The following is a 19,582-nucleotide window of genomic DNA, read 5'->3' as shown; positions in this document are numbered from 1 at the left end:
ACTATGGAGGATACCATTCAAGAGCTCAAAGAACAGGTGGAAGCATTAGAAATGCAAAAGGACGCCCTCAAAATAAAAAGTGAAAGATTACACTGTTGCTCTCCCCTTTTGCCTACCCCTGAGCTCCTTCACTTTACCACCTGGCTGTGCTCTCCCACTTTTCCACATCCCTGCTCCTCCTCCCAGTCCGCAAACTTTCGACAGCCCTCCGCCTCCTTCTATACCTACTTAATGGCAGCCACAGTGTGGATGCACAACGGGCATGCCACTGGCTTGCTGAAGAGCATGTCAAAGGCAAGCCAGTCTACGCAAATCCGCGCTAGGCAACAGGGACCCTACTCTCACTCCCCAACCACTTCCCCGTCATGATTCCCCACGTGCTTAACCCAGGATGATGCTTGCAGCTTTGCTGCAGTACCGCACTCCACAACATAAAAAGGCATTCCCATGCTAAATCACCCGTAGCCTCCCACAACCACTACTCACCACACCCTCACCAACTGTACTCAACTCTCAACACACACCCTCTGGGACCTATTCCACGACCAGTCACCAGACCTGCACTTCCAGAGCAAGATCTGGCTGACTCAGACATCGCCAGGGTAATCCCTCTCGGCTACAAGATGGGCAGACAGGATGTAGCATGCAAACCTGGAGAAGGCATCACCATCATCTTCAAAGAATCCTTCTGCTGCACCACCCTCATCCAAACAATCACCCCCCCACTCTGCCCCTCCACCACCCCACCCACCCATGGATCATGCACTAACTTTGCTATCACAGACTTCATCGCACCCTTGCCCTAGACTCCAATGCCTTAATGCTCCTTAGCAACCTAAACTTCCACCCGGAAGATCTTACAGACCCAAACATGACCTCCCTCAGAGGACTTGTCCAATCTCTGCTTCACCTGGTCTCCATACAACTGTTATATTGAAGGATATGGAACTTCGTTTTAATCTACTGTAACACCAATTGCAAATTTCCAACAAAAATCATTTAACTATAAATGATGCTAAATATAGAGAAGTCATTTAAATGTAGATGGAAGATCTGTCACCACTCACTCAGTAAACTCCAATACAGCCAGCCTGTTCTATAATTCTATTGCAGCTTCTCATGCATACTGTTCTAGGAGGAAACTGTTTGCATAAAATGCACCACTATAGAACACAAGGGCTCTTCTTTCCAGGTTGGTGCTAAACGTGGTTAATTTAAAAGAGGAGTTCGAAATGGGTATGCAAGGAGAACTTATGGAATAATTTAGCAAATGCATTCAGGATCTTCTGGGGATAATGTGAGATTTTACACTTAACTTTTTCTATTTGTTTTTTTTAAAATTTAAGAACGAATATCACACCTCTAGAAGTTCATTAACTGAGTTCATGTTCATTTGTCCTCGTTCACTTTTTCTTCTGGGTATATTTAGGAGCCCGGAGACAACTTTTGTGCAGAACATTAGCAAATTAGATGTAAAACACTACAAATCAATTCAGTGCATAGAAACATTATTTTAGTTATTGCAAATCTAGTTTTGACATTCAATACCTCATCATAAATTAATTCTTTACCTGTAAATAAAGTAACGTGACGGAGGCTTGGTTGTCAAAAAGCACCCTATCCAGGGACGGATCCATATACCTGCATATTTATAAAATGTAAAATACATACAATTAGTTTTAGGAAGCAGGGTATACATTCAAAATATGGACTAATTGTTTGAAAACACATGCAATAATTTATACTTCGTTTAGGGACAACATTTCGGCGAACCATATATTCAAGCCGACTTGCTAGTCCGCCAATATATAGTGTGTAACACTGTCAGCACTGAAAACATTGTCTGTAGGGACAATTATCCATATGTAGCTCTTGTATGCCACGCTATGCGCCTCATAGCCTAGGAACACAGTTTTGAAATGCAAGTTGCCACTATACAAACAGCCCATTACTGCAACAGGTTTATTTCGAATCACCTATTTGAATTAACTGATTGCCAATTTTGAAAGCCTATCTATAGTAGACAAGTCTATATGACTTGCATGGAAGAAGGACTACAGACTTTACAAACCTGAAGACCATTTATGAATTCTTCTATTATGTGTTATACAACACTATTGAATCCACTAATCTTCTGCTGGAATGTGCCCCCTGCTTACCAGGAGCGAGATTTCAAAACCAACTTGCCCGCTTGTCTCCCTGCTGTTCTCCATTGCAGCCTGCCTGGTCATGGCTTTTCACACCGGTGCCTTTGGAGAATGTAGGACTCATTTGTGTATTTTCAAATACATTTAAACTTGCTTCTTCCAACTTCTCCTACAGCAATGGCTATATATAACCTTAATGAAATATTGCAGCTCACCATGCAACAAAGGTTAGAACCATAATGAGATATTGCACCACACCATAGCAATTCTGTAGTTCTGGTCAAGATAAGACTCCATCAAAGGGAAAGTCATTTGAGATCTTCTAAAAAGTACCATTTCCCATTTTAAATGTCAGGGGGATTTCTGTTCTCTGCTACGGCAAAAAAAGTGCTGAATGGAATTAAACCAAACTTGACATGGAGAGAAAATGTCTCAGAATAGGACTTTTTTGATGCGGAGGCAACACATCGGAGAGAAGGAGAAGGGGGGGGTGGGTAAAAATCAAAGGAGGGCAGGGGTGGTGGTTTGGGTGAAAACAGCCAACGGGAGGTGAAATGTCAGAGGGTGGGCAGAAGCAGCTGCCAATGTAGATGACGGGGAGGGTAGCTCCTTGTAGAGTGGGAGGAGGGCAGGAATGAAGGAATGAAGGAGAGACTAGAGTAAACAATCTGAGTGCACGATGCCGGAAAAAAGAAAAGTACCTGCTGGTCAGTAGAAGGACACTGGCCACAGGAAGTAGTACTTGGTCCATGCTCCACAGCAGGGACCAAAGACCCCGAAGCACAGGAGGAAGCATACTCTAGGAGGAGCAGCTGACTAATGGGAAGCAAGGAAATGGTGACGTGGGAGACAACCAATGTGAGTAACGGGTCGACTCTAAGGACAATAGCTTTCGACACAGCGCATTAAACCTAAACACATTCAGCTGTTGAGACATTGGTGTTAAAGTTGCTATATGGCTTTGAAGGATTATTCTTTTATGTATTTGGACTGTTGACATTAAGAACAAGTTGGTTTGAGAAATGACAAGATTGGAAAACAAATCTGACTGGCTGAGACAGCTGCAGTTCCTATTGTATATTTGGTTCTCAAATGAGTAGAAAACTGCAAGCTGACGCGATGCAATCTAATTGGGGTCACAGACTAAAATTGGTGGTCCAGTCACCACTACATAACACATGCAGTTTTAGCTCTGTGTTAGAACGTAAGTAGTGGAAACAAAATCAATGATGGATCAAATGGGGTACACAAAGTGGGGGGGAGGAGAGCTGGATAATCCTAGAAGAGTAGGAGAGGTCGTTTGTATGCCAAAGACAAAAGACTGAATTGCAATAAAACGTTAAAGAACCTAAAACGTTTGTTAAAACTGCTCAGCTTAAAAACTATTGCTCAAAAAGACTGTTTGAGGGCCCTGCAGCGGCATAACAAAAGCCCCTGCGCTGCAGGAGGGGCCAGAGCTCTAGGACGCCACCCTCCCCCCCCCCAGCAAAAGTGATAGGTGGTGGGTCGGGAAGGGAGGGCCCCCTCCATGTACTTAGCGGGAGGCCCTGTCAAGTTTTGTTACGTCACTGGGGTTAGTGCTTACACTCAGAGTCCTCTGCACATGGACACGGCACCCTCCTAAATAGAAAGTGATCTCTGTTCAATTCCCAATAGAAGTCATTTAAGTTAATGTATATCAATTACAATCATGCACTCATATCAGCTCACCATTTTCTGATCTGAAGCTTCAAGTTTCCATCCTTCATACTATGAAGAGTAACATACGGGAGCTCAAATTCTACAACTCTCTTCAAAACTAGAAATAAAGATACAATTAGTTTATGTTAAAATTAAAACATCTAATGGCTAGGATAATCCTTGAACCAATATATTCACTGTGCTAGAATTTAAACACTCCTGTGGACAAGTGGGATACTTTGCACCGACTGAGTTCAGTATAGGTGTTAAACAGAATATACGCTTTGGTAACTATATCAATTCTGATCCTGTGTGTTCAATCATCAATTTCTTTTTGAAAGCAGATATTTAAAAGCACTCAAAGTGCTATGAGTCCAGTCAGAATTCAATGTTTCTGCATTTAATAGAAAACTACAAATCTGAAAATATAACACTGACCAAAGTTGTTGAACTGATTACCAAGAGAGTGACAATGAACTAGAGAAAGTGCAAGGGATATCAGTCTACAGAACATTGCCTTTTAATTCTATAGCTCTGTTGTCCCATATTCCGACAAGGAGCGTGGAGAGTGAAACAAACCTACTTGACATTCCTGCACCCGAGTGAATATGAATAGGAGTCGGATGTCAATTGCCTGTTCACCTGCATAGAGTTTGTAATGTTAGTTGCAACATGCGTTATAAAAAAAGGTCTTGTTCTGGTTTTGAATTTATGATTATAACCAGCAGTGACCGGTGCAGGTAAGCGCGGTGGGGTGCAGGGGAGGGAGAGATGTCGACAGACGATGGAATAGGTAAAATTAAATAAATAACCCCTGTTCCGTCGTCTATCGACATTGCCCTGCCCTACTGCACTTACCTGCACCGGCCGCTGCTGATTAAAAAACTGTTAATTTGCAAGCACAAAACCCAGCAAACATTTTCAAACATTACAAGTCAACCAAAAGGATCTCTGTGATACTTGTACATGTATTCAGAGTGTTACCATTACTTCTGTCACGAAACGGACAGCACACTGCAACTATGGATGTCTTAAGGTACCTCGCTTTAAGGCACTTACAAAGAAAGTACATTTTTCGAACATGCAATTCTATAATCCTGGAAAGGGGCCAGAAAAGAGAAAACAAAATCAATAAGAACTACTCCTGGACTAGTAGCTAGAGTACTTCACTTTTTTACAGTGGTACTCTATTTCAACCCTGGAATTACAGCTTCCCACCTTCTGCGAACCCTGAATGTAAATTATCAGTAAAGTGGCAAATCAGAGCCTCGCTCGAAAACAAATCCTCATAACATCCATAAAATAGAGGCATTCATCAGAATTGTAACATAGGAGCACTGCCACAATTTGTCAACTTACTGCATGGGACCAATGGTGACAAGCGGATTTGTATACGGGATAAGTAGAGGAAGCATACTGTCCAAGATAATGCAATATGTTTATAAAATTTCACACCTCTGTAGGTGCCTCTTCCTGGTGTCTACTGCTCTTTCATCCTATTCGACCACTCTAGCTCCTATATATTGTTATGTGTGTGTGTATATAGTACAATTTAGGTCATGTGTATTTATACTCTCAATGCATTTTCCTATATTATCATACAATGCCAGAATAATCTTATTCCTTGTTGCCCTTCTACAGGAAGAACCTTTACAGGGTTCCCAAACATTCACCGTAAAAGCATTTAGCCCAGAGGATGGTCTCATGTATTTAATACAAAAGGAGACCGAAATGCAAACATACACTCCCCTACTTACATAAATATCAACTATCTTTGGGACATATCCTACTCCTCAGGAATGTTCCTTGTATCAAGAATGGAGCGCACACTTCCGTCTCAGTGAATTACTGTATTAAAATATATACAACTGTTATGTTGTATAGATGGGTTTCTTGCTGTTAAACAAGACCTTAAGACTTACTTCTACACCTCGCCTCAATACAGACCAATGGTTTGTGATTACACTGGTGCTATACCCGTTTCTTCCTTTATTTTTTTCTTTGGATGATTCCGTAACATTTGGTATTTGATTAATTCCTGTGGGTTTCATTCAGTGTGTTAAAGGTCACTAAATGTATAAATGTTTACTAATTTACAGTGTTTTCTTGTAAATGATCCCCTTTGTAAACCATTCACTTCAGTCTTTTCAGCATAACGATTCCAGCCGTTCTTAACTTTTTGACTTCTGTGAACCTCCACAGTATTATAAATAGAACCCAGGAACCCCCACCAAGTCATTAATGGAAGCGGATAATGGCAGCTTATGCAATTTCTAAGGTTTTAGCCTCAAGACCGTGCAAAAATGTTTAGAAACAAGTACACATTAAACAAATACAAAATACTATTTTTTTTAAATTTAATTCACAAACGTGTTAAAATAGAAATTTCCATTGGACATTTCTAATTTATTTCTTAATTCTAAAACATGAAGCGATATGCTTAACTTTACCATATTACGATCTTTTGTTTTTTGCTGTCAATGCATGCTCTTTGTGCTCTAACTCAGGTTATCCATTGTCCATATTAAAGTGTCTTTGCTGTATTTTTTCAGTTTCAACAAATCAAGCCAATGGATAACTTCAATTTTTAGCCTACAATTTCAAATTCCTTCATGTTTATAGAATGTTTAAAATGCATCAATTATAGAGCTCGTTTCTTTATTTAGATACACCTTACTAACCTGCTAATACTATATAACAGACCCTGAGAGTAGGTGTTGCAGAGCCCCCAGGAATTCGCAGAGTACAGGTTACAAACCCACTGCTTCAGTCCGTGTTGATGTTCATGACCGGATGAAAAGAGATCAAAGAATAGGTCATGTAGGGGTGGCGGCAGGGGTGTGTAATTTAATAAAATATCTACTTGTCCATGGAGCGGGTTGCTTCATAAATCTACTTGTCCTGTAACAAAGTCCACTTGTCCGTTTTGTACCATGTAGTACAGTGGCAAATTATGGCAGCAATCTCATTATATAAGAGCTCTGAAATAGCCTCTCTGATTATGCCAGGGCTCCTTCCATAGTAGGGCTTGAATACTAGCAATTCCCTTAAGTTGCCACACTGCCACAGATCTACATACTGGGGCTGAAGGTAATGATAAGCAACAGTTCCATGGTTGAAATGCCCTTTTAAATCTGTAAACCTACTAACTTGCATGTTTTAAGGGTTTTCACCAACTCTTCTCTAATCTTTTCCCAAAGGTTGGATATTTACTCCTGACAAAGTCAGACAAATTTTCTTCCATGGTTGGGAAAAAAGTGGTTGGGGGGGGGGGGGGGGGGTGGGGGGGGAACACTCATATTTTCGCATGAGCAAATCTACACCTGGATATTTGCTCTTGAATTCACGGAGGTCGTATATCTGCACTTAATCCAAGGACATGGGTGCACTTTATTTAATAATTAGGCCCCTAATTAAGTCTGGCATTAACATGACCTTTTTTGTTAAAGTTCTCTCTCTCTCTTTCTCGGTTTATGTGCTACATTCACTGTGAGGGACAGCACTGTTCTTCAACAAGGAGCATATTGACACAGTAGTTTTGTTCAGTGCCCGGAACTACTGTGCGCTTTTTGAGACCAACACAATTTTTGCTTTTGCCAATGTTTGTTACAATTGTGATGGCCCGGCAGCTCCCACACCAATAAGGTTTTACAAAAACCATGCCAAAACAAGTCATGCATTGACAAACCAAAAAGGCTGACCAACAATTTCAGACCTACTGGCTTTACGAATGCTGGTTTATTTTTAGGTTTCCCATAATCTTATAAAACTGTTTACACTGATTTTCCATTATGAGTATTTTTGGGAAATACTAGCGTACATCAACACATTTTACTAAATGATGCTGCAAAGAAATGGTACCTACATTTTTTCAGTAGTTTAGCGAAATGTTTTTGCAGATCTTTTGTTAACATTTTATTTTGAAAGCAAAGCATCATCAATCTTGCTTTCAAGCTACTGCAAATATTTGCATTTAATCAGAGAGCATTCTGGGAGCAGTATACATAGCCTCATATTGCGAAAAATTTAAAACGTGTGTACACATTTTTCTACTCTAAACAATGTCAGTAGTGCAGTCTGAGTTTACAACATTTACTTGGAGCGCTCACCCTAATGATAAAGCCTTTGTATTAATGAACCATAAATACAAGTTGGAACAGCATTAACACATGGACCAAAATAATACCTTAACTGCAGGCAATGCCTTTCCCTGATCCATAATGTGGTACTGTAAACTGACAGCCAAAGGGTTTGTGCTGTAGGGCGTTGAGCCTACTTGTACCAAGGACAAAATACATTTGAAAACTTTTTGCCCTTGACCGCAAACAATATGTCCCGGGCGTCAGGCTATAGGAATTCCACACCCTGATGCCTACTACAAAAGACTTTGTGAATCAGTTGTCTGTAGTGGACCCTTTAATTTTGGAAACTGGTTTAAAAGCTCAGCATTTCAGACATTTTCTGCCAATGGAATGATTAGGCAGTATATGCATAGACTCAAACTACTCATCTTCAAATATGGGGGGGGGGGGTAAGAGATTTTCCACTCACCAGGAGAAAAACAGTTTTTAGTACTTAGAAGCAGGAGTAACAGGAGAGATTGGACTGCCACAGGGGGTTTTATCTGAACAATTCCTCATTAATGTCACAGATGAGAAAGATGAGCAAAAGTTACTTATCTGTAAACTGTGGTTCTCCAGTATTGGTGTCTTACATAGATTCACATGCTTGAATATTCCCCGAAGTGGGAGTCCCACGGTACATAACATAGCAATGTAGCACTAACACAACCATAGATAAGCAAGAAAAAAACCAGAGTAGCATTGAATCATAGAGCTTTTAGATAGAAAAAACGTGTCACTTTTATAACATATTACAGTCCTTGTGAATAGTCCAAACTCCAACCAATCAGGTGTTAGCACCCCCCAGAATGTTCTCCTCAGAGGCTCAGGCCCTCAGATTTTCGTAGCACAAGAATAACAGTCAAGGAGAAGAGGAGATCCCCAGGGGAGGAGGGTGGGTCGCATGTGAATCTATGAAAGACACCAATACTGGAGAACCACAGTTTACAGGTAAGTAACTTTTGTTCTTCTCCATTATCGGGGTGTCTTTCGTAGATTCACATGCTTGAATAAGAATATTAAGCAGTGATGCCAAGATAATGCAAGGTACATATAAAATCATCATAATACACAGTACAAAGAGATACTGAAGCATAAAGACAAAAAATGGTACCTTGTATACAGGAGGGGGAAGCAACAGAGGCTCACCTTACTTAAAGAGATTACGTAGGACCGCTTGCCCCACGGCTGAATCAGCGTTAGCAGCTTCCAGACAGTAATGTTTGGTAAAGGTGTGCCTGCTGGACCATGTTGCAGCCCTGCAGATGTGTTGAAGAGGCACACCAGCAAACAGCGCAGTAGATCAATCAATCAAAGCATTTGTAAAGCACGCTACTTACCCGTGAGGGTCTCCAGGCGCTAAGGGGAGGAGTAATTTGCTGCTACTGTTTGAAGAGCCAGGTCTTGAGGAGTCTTCTGAAGGTTAGTAGGTCTTGGGTCTGCCGTAGGTGGATGGGGAGGTTGTTCAATGTCTTGGTAGCGAGGTGGCAGAATGATCTGCCGCCGGCGGTCACTCTTCGGATGCGGGAGACAGTGGCGAGGTTGGCGGAGCTGAGCTGGCGGGTGGGGTTGTAGAAGCTGAGTCGGCTGTTGAGGTATGTTGGTCTGGTGTTGTGGAGTGCCTTGTGTGCGTGGTGGAGGAGCTTGAAGGTTATCCTATTGTTGACGGGGAGCCAGTGCAGGACTTTCAGGTAGGGTGTGATGTGGCTGCGGCGGGGGATGTCGAGGATCAGGCATGTGGAGGCGTTCTGGATGCGTTGGAGCCGTTTCAGGAGTTTGGCCAAGGCTCCTGCGTAGAGGGTGTTTCCATAGTCCAGTCTGCTGCTGACGAGGGCCTGGGTGATCGTCCTTCTCGTTTCGGTGGGAATCCACTTGTAGATCCTGCGGAGCATGCGGAGGGTGTTGAAGCAGGAGGAAGAGATGGCGTTGACCTGCTTTCTCATGGAGAGAGTGGAGTCAAGGATGACCCCTAGGTTGCGTGCGGAGATGGGGTGCGATGGTGGTGCTGGCTTTGTTGAAGATGTGGTGTGGGCATGGGTCTGACAGGGATCCAAAGTGGACGGTGTTCATGATCTTGGTGTCGTCGTTGTTGATGTTGGTCCAGGAGAGCAGGCGGTTGGTGTAGGTGGTGGTCGTGGGGGCGGAGTTCTCAGTGGTTGCCGGGGCGGTCGTGGCGGTGAAGCTGTCGTGGATGTCTGCGATCTTGCGATGGAAGGTGTCCAGTGAGTCGCACAGGTCTTGCGAAGGTGGGATGTCGGTGTTGGAGCTGGCATTGGAGAGTTCCTTCACGATGTTGAAGAGCTCTTTGCTGTTGTATGCGTTGTTGTCTAGGCGGTCTTTGAAGGAGGCCCTTTTGGCGGATCTGATGGTGTCTGCGGGTGGCGTTCTTGTGGGCTGCGTAGCTTTCCGGTGTTCGATCACGGCTCCAGTATTTCTCTAGCTTTCGGCAGGTTTGCTTGGAGGCCTTCAGTGAACCAGCTGGCTTTCTTTCTGGTGTGGCTGTTGAAGGGTTTCTTAAGCTGGCCGAGGGTGCTGGCGCAGTCGTCGATCCACTGTCTGAGGTTGCGGGCGGCGACATCGGGGCTCGGTCGGTTCTGCGGGTGGGCTCCGGGCGAGGGTGGTGGTTAGCTGGTCTTCAGTGATTTTGCTCCAGCAGCGGTGAGGCATCTGTTGGGCGCGGTGATGCGTGGTGGGTTTCCAGAAGGTGAAGTGGATGCAGCGGTGGTCGGTTCAGTGGTGTGGTTGAAGGAGACGTGGGAGCTTGCGGAGAAGATGGGGTCAAGCGTGTGGCCGGCGGAGTGGGTGGGTGGAGTTGGAGTCCTCGTTGTTCTTGAGGTGGAAGTTCAGGTCCCCGAGGAGGATTTAGCCCTTGGAAGCGAGGGCGTGTGAGCTGACGAAGTCGGTGATTGAGTCGCTGAACTGTGGTCGGGGTCCAGGGGGTCTATAGATGAGGGTTCCTCTGAGGGTGGTGTTGGGGGTCGGTGTGGATCTGGAAGTGCAGGTATAAGGGGAGATGGGAGGGAGGAGCAGCTGGGAGGCGGGAGCGGGGCAGCGGTGGGAAGATACTGAGGACAGAAGGCAAAAGTGGACGGGGCACAACAAACCGAATACTAAGGGGCAAAGGGGGTCAGCAGAAAACGGCACAGAACAATCACAGTACAGTAAAGTGGGTAGGATGGGAGGCACAAAATAAACAGAGCGGGGGGGGGGCAAACTTAGAAGAAGAAACTTGTCTGTAGAATGCGCTCGAACATTTGCAGTAAGTGGCTTCCCAGCTTGATGGCAAAAGGCAATTGTAGTAGATATCCAGCGTGCAATAGTCTGTTTGGTGACTGGATGTCCCCTTCGTATCCGTCCCTAGGCCACAAAAAGCTCATCAGACTTACGGATACTAGCGGTCCTTTGCAGATAAAATTTCAGACATCTCTTGATATCTAATGAATGGAGAGTCCTCTCTGCTGACGTTTGAGGATTAGGAGAAAACGTTTTTAAAATGACTGGCTCATTAAGATGGAAATCCGATGGCACTTTGGGGATAAAGGTCGGATTTGTGTGGAGCAATACAGAGTCCTTGGTGAATTGAAGAAAAGGCGGTTTAGTAGTAAACGCCTGTATGTCACTGACGTGAAGTAGTGACAGCAAACAGCAGCGAAGTCTTACACGTAATGAATTTTAGATCGACCTTATGGATGGGCTCAAACGGTGGCTTCATGAGTTGCGCCAATACAATGTTTAAATGCCAAGGAGGCGGTCGACGAATTGGAGGAAACATCCTAAAAAGACCCTTGAAGAACTGCTGAATGACTTTGGAAGAGTAAAGAGGTGGAACCATCCTGTCGATTGCAGCCAGAAAAACTTAAAGAGTAGAATGCGAGAGGCCAGATTTTACTAGATGTAAAAAGAAAGGCAAAAGTTGGTCTGGTGTGGAATGAACAGGATGTACCTGAGCAGCGTCGCACCATTGACAAACGTTTCCATTTGAGCTTGTATGTTTTCACAGTGGAGGCTGCTCCAGCTTTAGCAACAACTTCCCTGCAGTCGGAAGGAATGTTTAAATTGGCAAACTCAGTGCTCAGGTTCCATTTTTTTTTTCTGCAAAAACAATTTTTATTGCTTTACCCGATTACAATTGCCATCATCAAACATCATCACACCCCTGGTCATATCCAGCATGTCGGAACCAGTGCATAATACAGTCTAAACCACTTCCAGCTAGTAAGTCACTGTCCCCCAGCACTCCCATATGCAATTACACCCTCCCCCCACCCACATGTCAGTGTGCCATAACACCAGGTACCAGGAGAAGTCTCTTTTGAAGTAGCCGTGTTAATGGCTGCAGGCCACTCCCCACCCCCATAGTCAGGCTCAGAGCAGTAAGGAGAAGGAAAGCCCTCCCGCCCTCCCGCGTGGTCTATCGAGTACCTCTCTACGATTACGCTTCTACAGGCTGCTCCTGTGCTTCGGTGCCCTCCTCCACATCTGCTCCCCACCTCAGTGCTCAGGTTCCATGTCGCTAAGTGAAGAGGCTGGTTCGGGATAACAGACCTGTCCCCGATCCATGGTCAGAAGGTCCGGAAGAGGGCGGAGCAGAATCGGGTCGCACTGCGAAAGGAGCAGGAGTTCCATAAACCAGACTTGTCGAGGTCACCTAAGAGCTTGCCATATTCTTCTTTCTTCATTTTCCGAAGAGCCCTGGGGACCAGAGGAATCGGCAGAAAAGCGTAGGCATATATTTTTGACCAGTTCATTAAAAAGGCATTCCCGCACGACTCTGGCTGGGGAAGTCAACTTGTGTAAAATGGGCATTTGCGGTTCAGATGGTTTGCGAACAGATCCAGATTCGGGGAGCCCCATAACCGAAAGATGCGATCCAGTGTGGGTTGATGCAGCTCCCACTCGTGATTGGAGGAGGTTGACCTGCTTAGAGAGTACACTAGAATGTTGGACGCTCCTAGAACATGCACTGCCGTCAGAGTGATTTGATGCTGGATTGCCCAAACCCAGATTTGATGAGCTTGAAGAGATAGCTAGATGGACCGTGTGCCCCCCTGTTTGTTTATATAGTGCATGCATGTTGTGTTGTCCGTCCGGATCAACACCGAAGCTCCCTGGATGATGGCGTGAAAAGCCTTTAGCGCCAGAAAAAGTAACTCTAGAAGGTTGATCTGCCAGGACTTTTGGTGGGGATCCCACCGTCCTTTTACTGCGAGGTCCTGAAGGTGTGCTCCCCACCCTTCGAGAGATGCGTCCATTGTGAGTGAAACTTGGAGTGCCCACCAGAAATGGACGACCGGAAGAGACGTTTGTTTCGAGAGTCCACCAGAACAGAGCCGTTTGCATCCGAGATGTGACCTTGATCATATCATTGAAGGATCCTGAGACTTGAGCTCATTGCTTGTCGAGTTCCTCCTGGATGGGTCTCATTTTCAGGCGGCAGTGAGGGACTAGGGGAATGCAAGAGGACAACATCCCTAGGAAGGACTTCAACTGCCCAACAGAAACTGACTTTTTTTTAACCGAAGGGAGACCGCTAGGTTGCAAAGTCGTTGACGCCTTTCGTGTGACACATAGGCCTTTGCCAGTTTGGTGTCCAGGATGGCCACCAAAAACGTCCTGAGTTGAGCGGGGACAAATTGAGACTTGTCCATGTTGAACGTAAGGCCCAGAGACTGGAAGAGGGACCTGCAAAGTAGAGTTTGTCGCGATGCCAGTTCGAACGACCGTGCCTTTAGAAGGCGGTCGTCGAGATAAAGACAAATTTGTATGCCTTGTAGACAAAGATAAGCTGCCACCGGTGCGAGGACTTTGGTAAACACTCAGGGTGCAGAGCAAAGGCCGAATGGAAGGACTTTGAATTGGAAATCTCTCTCGGCCACTCTGAATCAGAGGAATCTCTGTGTCTGGGCAGAATAGGAACATGAAAATAAGCATATTGAAGCTCCAGTGTGGTCATGTACTCTCCTTGGGACATGGACCCAAGGACCTCCTGAAGAGACAACATGCGGAATATTTGCTTCTTGATGTATTTGTTTAGGGCGCGTAGGTCCAGAATAGGGCACCATTCTCCTGACATTTTCTGTACAAGGAAGAACCTCGAATAGAATCCTCTGCCCCTTTGTAAGTTCGGAACCACTTCGATCGCGCCTTATCTCAATAAGATTTTTAGTTGACCTAAAAGTTCCTTCAGATGGGCAGGAGGAGGACCTCTGGGTGGAAAATTGGAAGGGATCTTTACAAACTCTAGAATGTGCCCCCTGCGCACAATATCTAGAACCCATTGATCGGTAGTGATCAGCGACCATTTGGAGTAGAAGCGGGAGATTCGACCTCCAACCTTTGTGAGGGTGGGAGGCATCAGGGATGGCAGATGGAAAAAGTCATTGTTTCTTGGAGGAATCCCTTCCTCTATAAGAGGATTTACCTCTGTACTGTCTGTAAGATGCGGCTGGCGGTGGTCTGTACGACTTTTGATTCTGGGAGGAGTAACGTTGTTAGCCTTGAAAAGAACTGTATTGTTGATATTGATTGAAACCTCCCCGAAAGGAAGAGGATGAGCCACGACCCCTCGCACCCCGAAAGGGCTGTTTTTTTAATTGAAATGTGCCTGAGAGCACGAGCAGTGTCGATGTCCTTCTTGATCGTCTGAAGGGCATTATCGATGTGTTGGCCAAACAGTGATTCACCGTCATAAGGCATGTCCAATATTTTCGTCTGCCACCTGAAGACAGCAGCACCCGCCAGTTGTCGGAAACCAGTAGAAGACACGTCAACAGCACAATCAATAATCTGAGGAAATCCTTTCCCCTTCATGAAGAATCTTCAGGGCTTCTGCTTTAGAAGGTTCTGGTAGTAAATATACAAGGGAAGCAATGTCTGACCACATTTTTCGGTCATAACAGCCGAGGATAGCTAGAGAATAGTGGAGAATTTTTTACCAATGGTGTCAAGGCATCTCCCCTCACGATCCGGAGGAGCCGAAACTGGAGACGAGGGATTCCTGGCACAACGTTGTGCTGCCTGAGTAATAATGGAATCAGGTTTCGGCTGTGCAATAAGACAAGCAGGCGAATTTTCCGGGGCCTTGTATTTATCTAGTCGTGGCAGGACAGCTGGAATGGAATTAGGGTGTTGCATGAGCTTGAGACCCTCTTGCCAAATAAAATCGATGATGGGAATAGCACGCACTGGTTTCTACAAGAAACAATCATCCTCTCTAGTGACCATCGGGAGGTGAAATCTCTTTGCCGCCCTTTCCATGAGAACATGAAATACACCCATGTCCACCTGTGGAGAATCAAGAGGAGCTGGAGCGGTAGGGGAAGGCGTTTGAATCTGATAATTGTCCCATTCCGTGAACAGGGATCTATCATCCAGCTCACCCTCCTCTCTGTCATCGACAGCAACATCATCATCATCCTCCTCAATGACATGAGGAGCGTCTTGGTGTGGTAACCTGGACGCCTAAGTAGAAGGCGTAGAAAGTGGTTCTGTAGGAAGCGGAGGTGGAAGAGGCGCTTGTGGTGCTGGAGAAGCCTGGACCGAGTTTGGAAAAAGTCTGTAATAGTCATCCAGCATGAATTGAAGGTTGGAAATAAGGGACATAGGCATCTGCGCCATTGGAAGATCTGGTGCAGGCTGGTTTGCACGGTCTGAAAAGTCCTCATACTCCTGGTAGTGAACAGTTCTGCTGGAGGATGAGAAGCAGTTTGGATTGGCGTCAAGGTATCCAAAGAAGACCGTTGCCGTTGAAGCAGAGAACCTGAAGACTTCAAAAGGAACCAGATCCATGGATGCAGCCGTCGACAGAAGTTGCAGTCGCTGTTGAGCCACCGTCGACGAAGCTGCCGTCGACAAAGCCACCGACGACAAAGCCACCATCGACGACGACAAAGCCACCGTCGACGAAGCGGTCCTTTTAGTCGACGAGGAAGTGCGTGTCGACGAATGCTTCTTCTGCTTGTTGGACGCAGTCAGCGAAGTCAAAGGCACCGTAGACGACAGAGGCCTCACCTTCACTGACACCAACGTCGACGGTGATGTCGCCGACGACAGAATCATAGCCGGCATCATAGACGAAGTTGAAGTCGTCGTAGAAGCGACGACAGTAGTCCTCGTCGACGGAGGAAGCGACGACGAGCTCGTCGACAAGATAATCAGTTTTTTAGGCAAAAACTGCTCAGATAGTGTCTTGGATGCCTGAGATTCAGATCTCGGGGGCATAGAGGGTGTAGATAGACTCTGAGGGGCAGGAGACACCCCTTTTGAAGTTGAAGGCCGGTCAGTGGACTTGACAACATGAAGTTTCTTCGCTACCTTAGTCTTAGGAGAAACCTTCTCCAACTCACTGGCTCTCTTCAAAGATTAAGTAGTCCGGACTGAGGAAACACTCTCTACATCCGATAGGGGGTTATCCATAGTCTTCAACCTCTGTAGCCACAGAAGGAGACGCCCCTCCCGGGTTTTAAGGGTCTTTTGAGAGAAATTCCTGCAGATTTTACAATCCTTTACCTGGTGTTCAGGGTAGAGGCAACAAATGCACTTCTTATGAGGGTCCTTAGAATAAAGTCGCTGTTTTCCACATGTCACAAGGTCTGAAGAGGGACCTCTTGGTTGTAGACATGACAAAAAGTTGCTCTTTGAGAAGAATTAGAAAAAACTGAGCAGAGCTCAGGGAGACTCCCTTCATACAATGTACGGTAGAAAATCTGAGGGCCTGAGCCTATGAGGAGAACATTCTGGAAGATGCGAACGCCTGATTAGCTGGAGTTTGGACTAATCACAATGACTGTAATATGTTATAAAAGTGACACGTTTTTTCTATCTAAAAGCTCTATGATTCAAAGCTACTCATGGGTTTTTTCTTGCTTATCTATGGTTGTGTTATTGCTACATTGCTATGTTATGTACCGTGGGACTCCCACTTCGACGACGGGGAACATTCAAGCATGTGAATCTATGAAAGACACCTCAATACTGGAGAACGGTTAACTTGTCATGACTTCTCTACTTCACTTTTAATTTTACAGGTCATCTTATTTTGTTTTGCCAGGACTGCTTTGGATTATTGTATTCTAATGTGCATATTCAGTACCACAGGTTATAGAGTGTGCAGCGAGCCTGTCCACCCATCTGTGAATGGCAGATATTGGTGAGCTGGCCCTTTATTTTGCTCACTGACCAAGGTGGCATGCGTTCCAGCTAGTGTAGGTTGACGTCCTGTGATCATCACGTGGTAGTAGTAGTGTTCCTTTTGAGCATCACTGTCCCTCATCGGGTTTGTAAAGTAGGAATGCAGTCCTTCTGAGCACAAGGTTCTTTATCAAAGATTTCCATCCTGGCATCCGTGGTTCATGGTTATGAGGTCTAATATATGTGACATCGAAAGTAGCATCTTTTTATCCGCAACTGGTGTAAACACCACTGGGGTAGCAGAGAAAGCTTGCATGGGAGCTCCATGAGATCCCTTTAATGTTAATTTCAAATGACATTGGTTGAGACAAACCACAGTAAGATTACTGTTGAGCCAAAATGCGAAGAATATGCTGATTGAGGAACTGCTTGATCTTCTTTCCTATCACGTTTACAACTATTGTGTAGTAGAGGAAGAGGGTTGAGGAGATTAGAGTAGTTGTGAGGGTTATTCAAGGCTAATGGACACCAGCCTGCTGAACAAAACGTCAGCAACTCAGGAGCCCACTTTGATGTAGCAGTGGGTTTCAGGACATAAGTACAAGCCTCAGAATCTAAGACTTGCTGTTTAGGTGTTCTTGTGAAGCCTATAAGGGAGTTACAAATGTTTGTAATTGGCCATATGTAGGCGTTATAATGGGTTGACTGGCAATATGTGGTTTGCTTGTTATATATGGAGTCAGATGGTGAGAAACCGCTGGCTCCCATTTGCAGGTGGTGGGTGTCCGAGTGGTGTCTACTTGTTCCGACACTGGCCTTTCTTAAGAACCAAGGAGAAGACCTGGTCTGTGGACTTTCCCTGTATACCAATCAGGAGGTGTCTTTTTAGTATACGTGCTTAGGCTTTTGCTAGAAGCAGGTACATGAATGTGCATTCATGTGCATTTGAACCAGGCTTTGTATGGCTGAGTTACTTAGTTATCTACCCCTCAGTCGCGGCTGCTGCCTGGAAGCAGCAGTCGGACGGGTGGGTTGGAAGGGGAGGGGGGGGGGGGGGGGGAGATATTCAGTTTAAAATTTAAAAAACAATTACGTCCAGGCCCGCGCCGCCTCTCCTGCGTCCTCTTCCTGTGAGAGAGGGGAAGCAGGAAGCACCAGGGCTCCCACGCTCCCTGCAGCCAATCAAAGCTGCAATGCAGCGTTGGGATTGGTCTGAGTGCCGTGACACAGTGCTCAGCCAGGGGCTGGAGGGGTGGCATGTTCTCCATGCAGGCTGTAATGCAGCCTGCATGGAGAACAGGGAAAGTGCACATGACTGTTTTGGGTGGCCTGAGAGGGCCGGCCAAACAGTCATTGCACACTTAGGTGTGTTCGAGCACTCCTCCACTTCTTTGCAGCCCCGCCCCCTCAAGCAAGCTGCAGCGGGAGGACAAAATAAAATGATAATGTTAATATCATATTTTTTTCCTTTATTTTGCTGCTTTATGGCAGTAGGGCGATGCTCCTACGCCTTAGCGGAGGAGTCGCCACTGCTACCACTAATATAAAGGAGCACACATGGTGCTCAATTTGTGTTTAAAAAAAGCCAAAACAAAAAAATATATTGAGAGTTTTTTAAATATGCAACCTCAAGTTTTTTTTAGGAGCTGTTTCTTGTGCTGCCGAATATGGAGGTTACAGATAGCCAAGGCAGCTTACTCCATTTATCGATCTCTCTGCTGCAGGTTTTCATCCCCTCTTATTTCCTTTACTACCTTTCCCCATGTTGTTTGTTATTCTTTTGTCACTCTTGTCCTGGGCAAAAGTCCCAGTTCCCAAAAATGAATACCGGTGCTCACCACCTGCAACCACTGGTACAAATTAAGCACTGGGTGAACTCAAACTCTTCCCAATGCTTTTATGGGTGCTTGCCTTGGGCTGAAACTGTGATGGAGTGGTTATGGGCAGGTAAAAGGAAGATTTGAAACTTTCACTGATCTTGGTCAGTTTTCTCTGGTTTTACAGGTTTTGCTTGCTCATCTTGAAAGGGTTAGTGGTTAGCAGGGACTTTCGTATAAAACTGGGCAGGTTTTACTTTTTTCTTTGTGTTTGAGAATTTAGTTCATGGCACATGCATCGGTGTGTCTGGACACTGTACTGCTCAGCACAAGTTGTAATCAAAATATCTCAAACCAAGATGGAGCTACAGACAAATGAGTATTTCTTTTAGCATTTCAAACATTTATATTTACATTAAAAAATATAGAGTTCATTATTGCAGAAAAAGAGCCATAACGTAAGATATCAACAGGTATTCCCTCCAAATGAAAACTAATACAGAGTTTTATACCAATCCAGAGAGTTCACCAGAATACAAAGCAAATCCCCACACTACCTGCATGCAATTAGATGTGATTGATGAACAAGTTACTTACCTTTGGTAACGTCTTATCTGGTAGAGGCTATCTAGCTTCATATTCCTTACTTTAGAATTCCCCCCATGCATCAAATTGGATCCAGAAGATT

General features: G+C 45.0%; 1 protein-coding gene across 2 annotated transcripts in view; it reads right to left on the bottom strand.

Annotated features, from left to right (window-relative positions):
• SNX31 (sorting nexin 31) overlaps window positions 1-19,582 on the bottom strand; it is a 189,441-nt gene that overhangs the window by 57,173 nt on the left and 112,686 nt on the right. For both annotated transcript variants that reach the window (XM_085605168.1, XM_085605167.1), the window contains exons 7-8: window positions 3,858-3,945; window positions 1,572-1,641 (exon numbers count right to left, since the gene is read on the bottom strand). In XM_085605168.1, the coding sequence (XP_085461294.1) occupies window positions 1,572-1,641; window positions 3,858-3,945 (158 nt within the window). The remainder of the gene's footprint in view (window positions 1-1,571; window positions 1,642-3,857; window positions 3,946-19,582) is intronic.

This window comes from Triturus cristatus, chromosome 5_1, assembly GCF_964204655.1.
Source record: "Triturus cristatus chromosome 5_1, aTriCri1.1, whole genome shotgun sequence".
Lineage (NCBI taxonomy): Eukaryota > Metazoa > Chordata > Amphibia > Caudata > Salamandridae > Triturus > Triturus cristatus.
The sequence above is the reverse complement of the archived record's forward strand: the minus strand, read 5'-3'. Positions and strand labels throughout refer to the sequence as shown.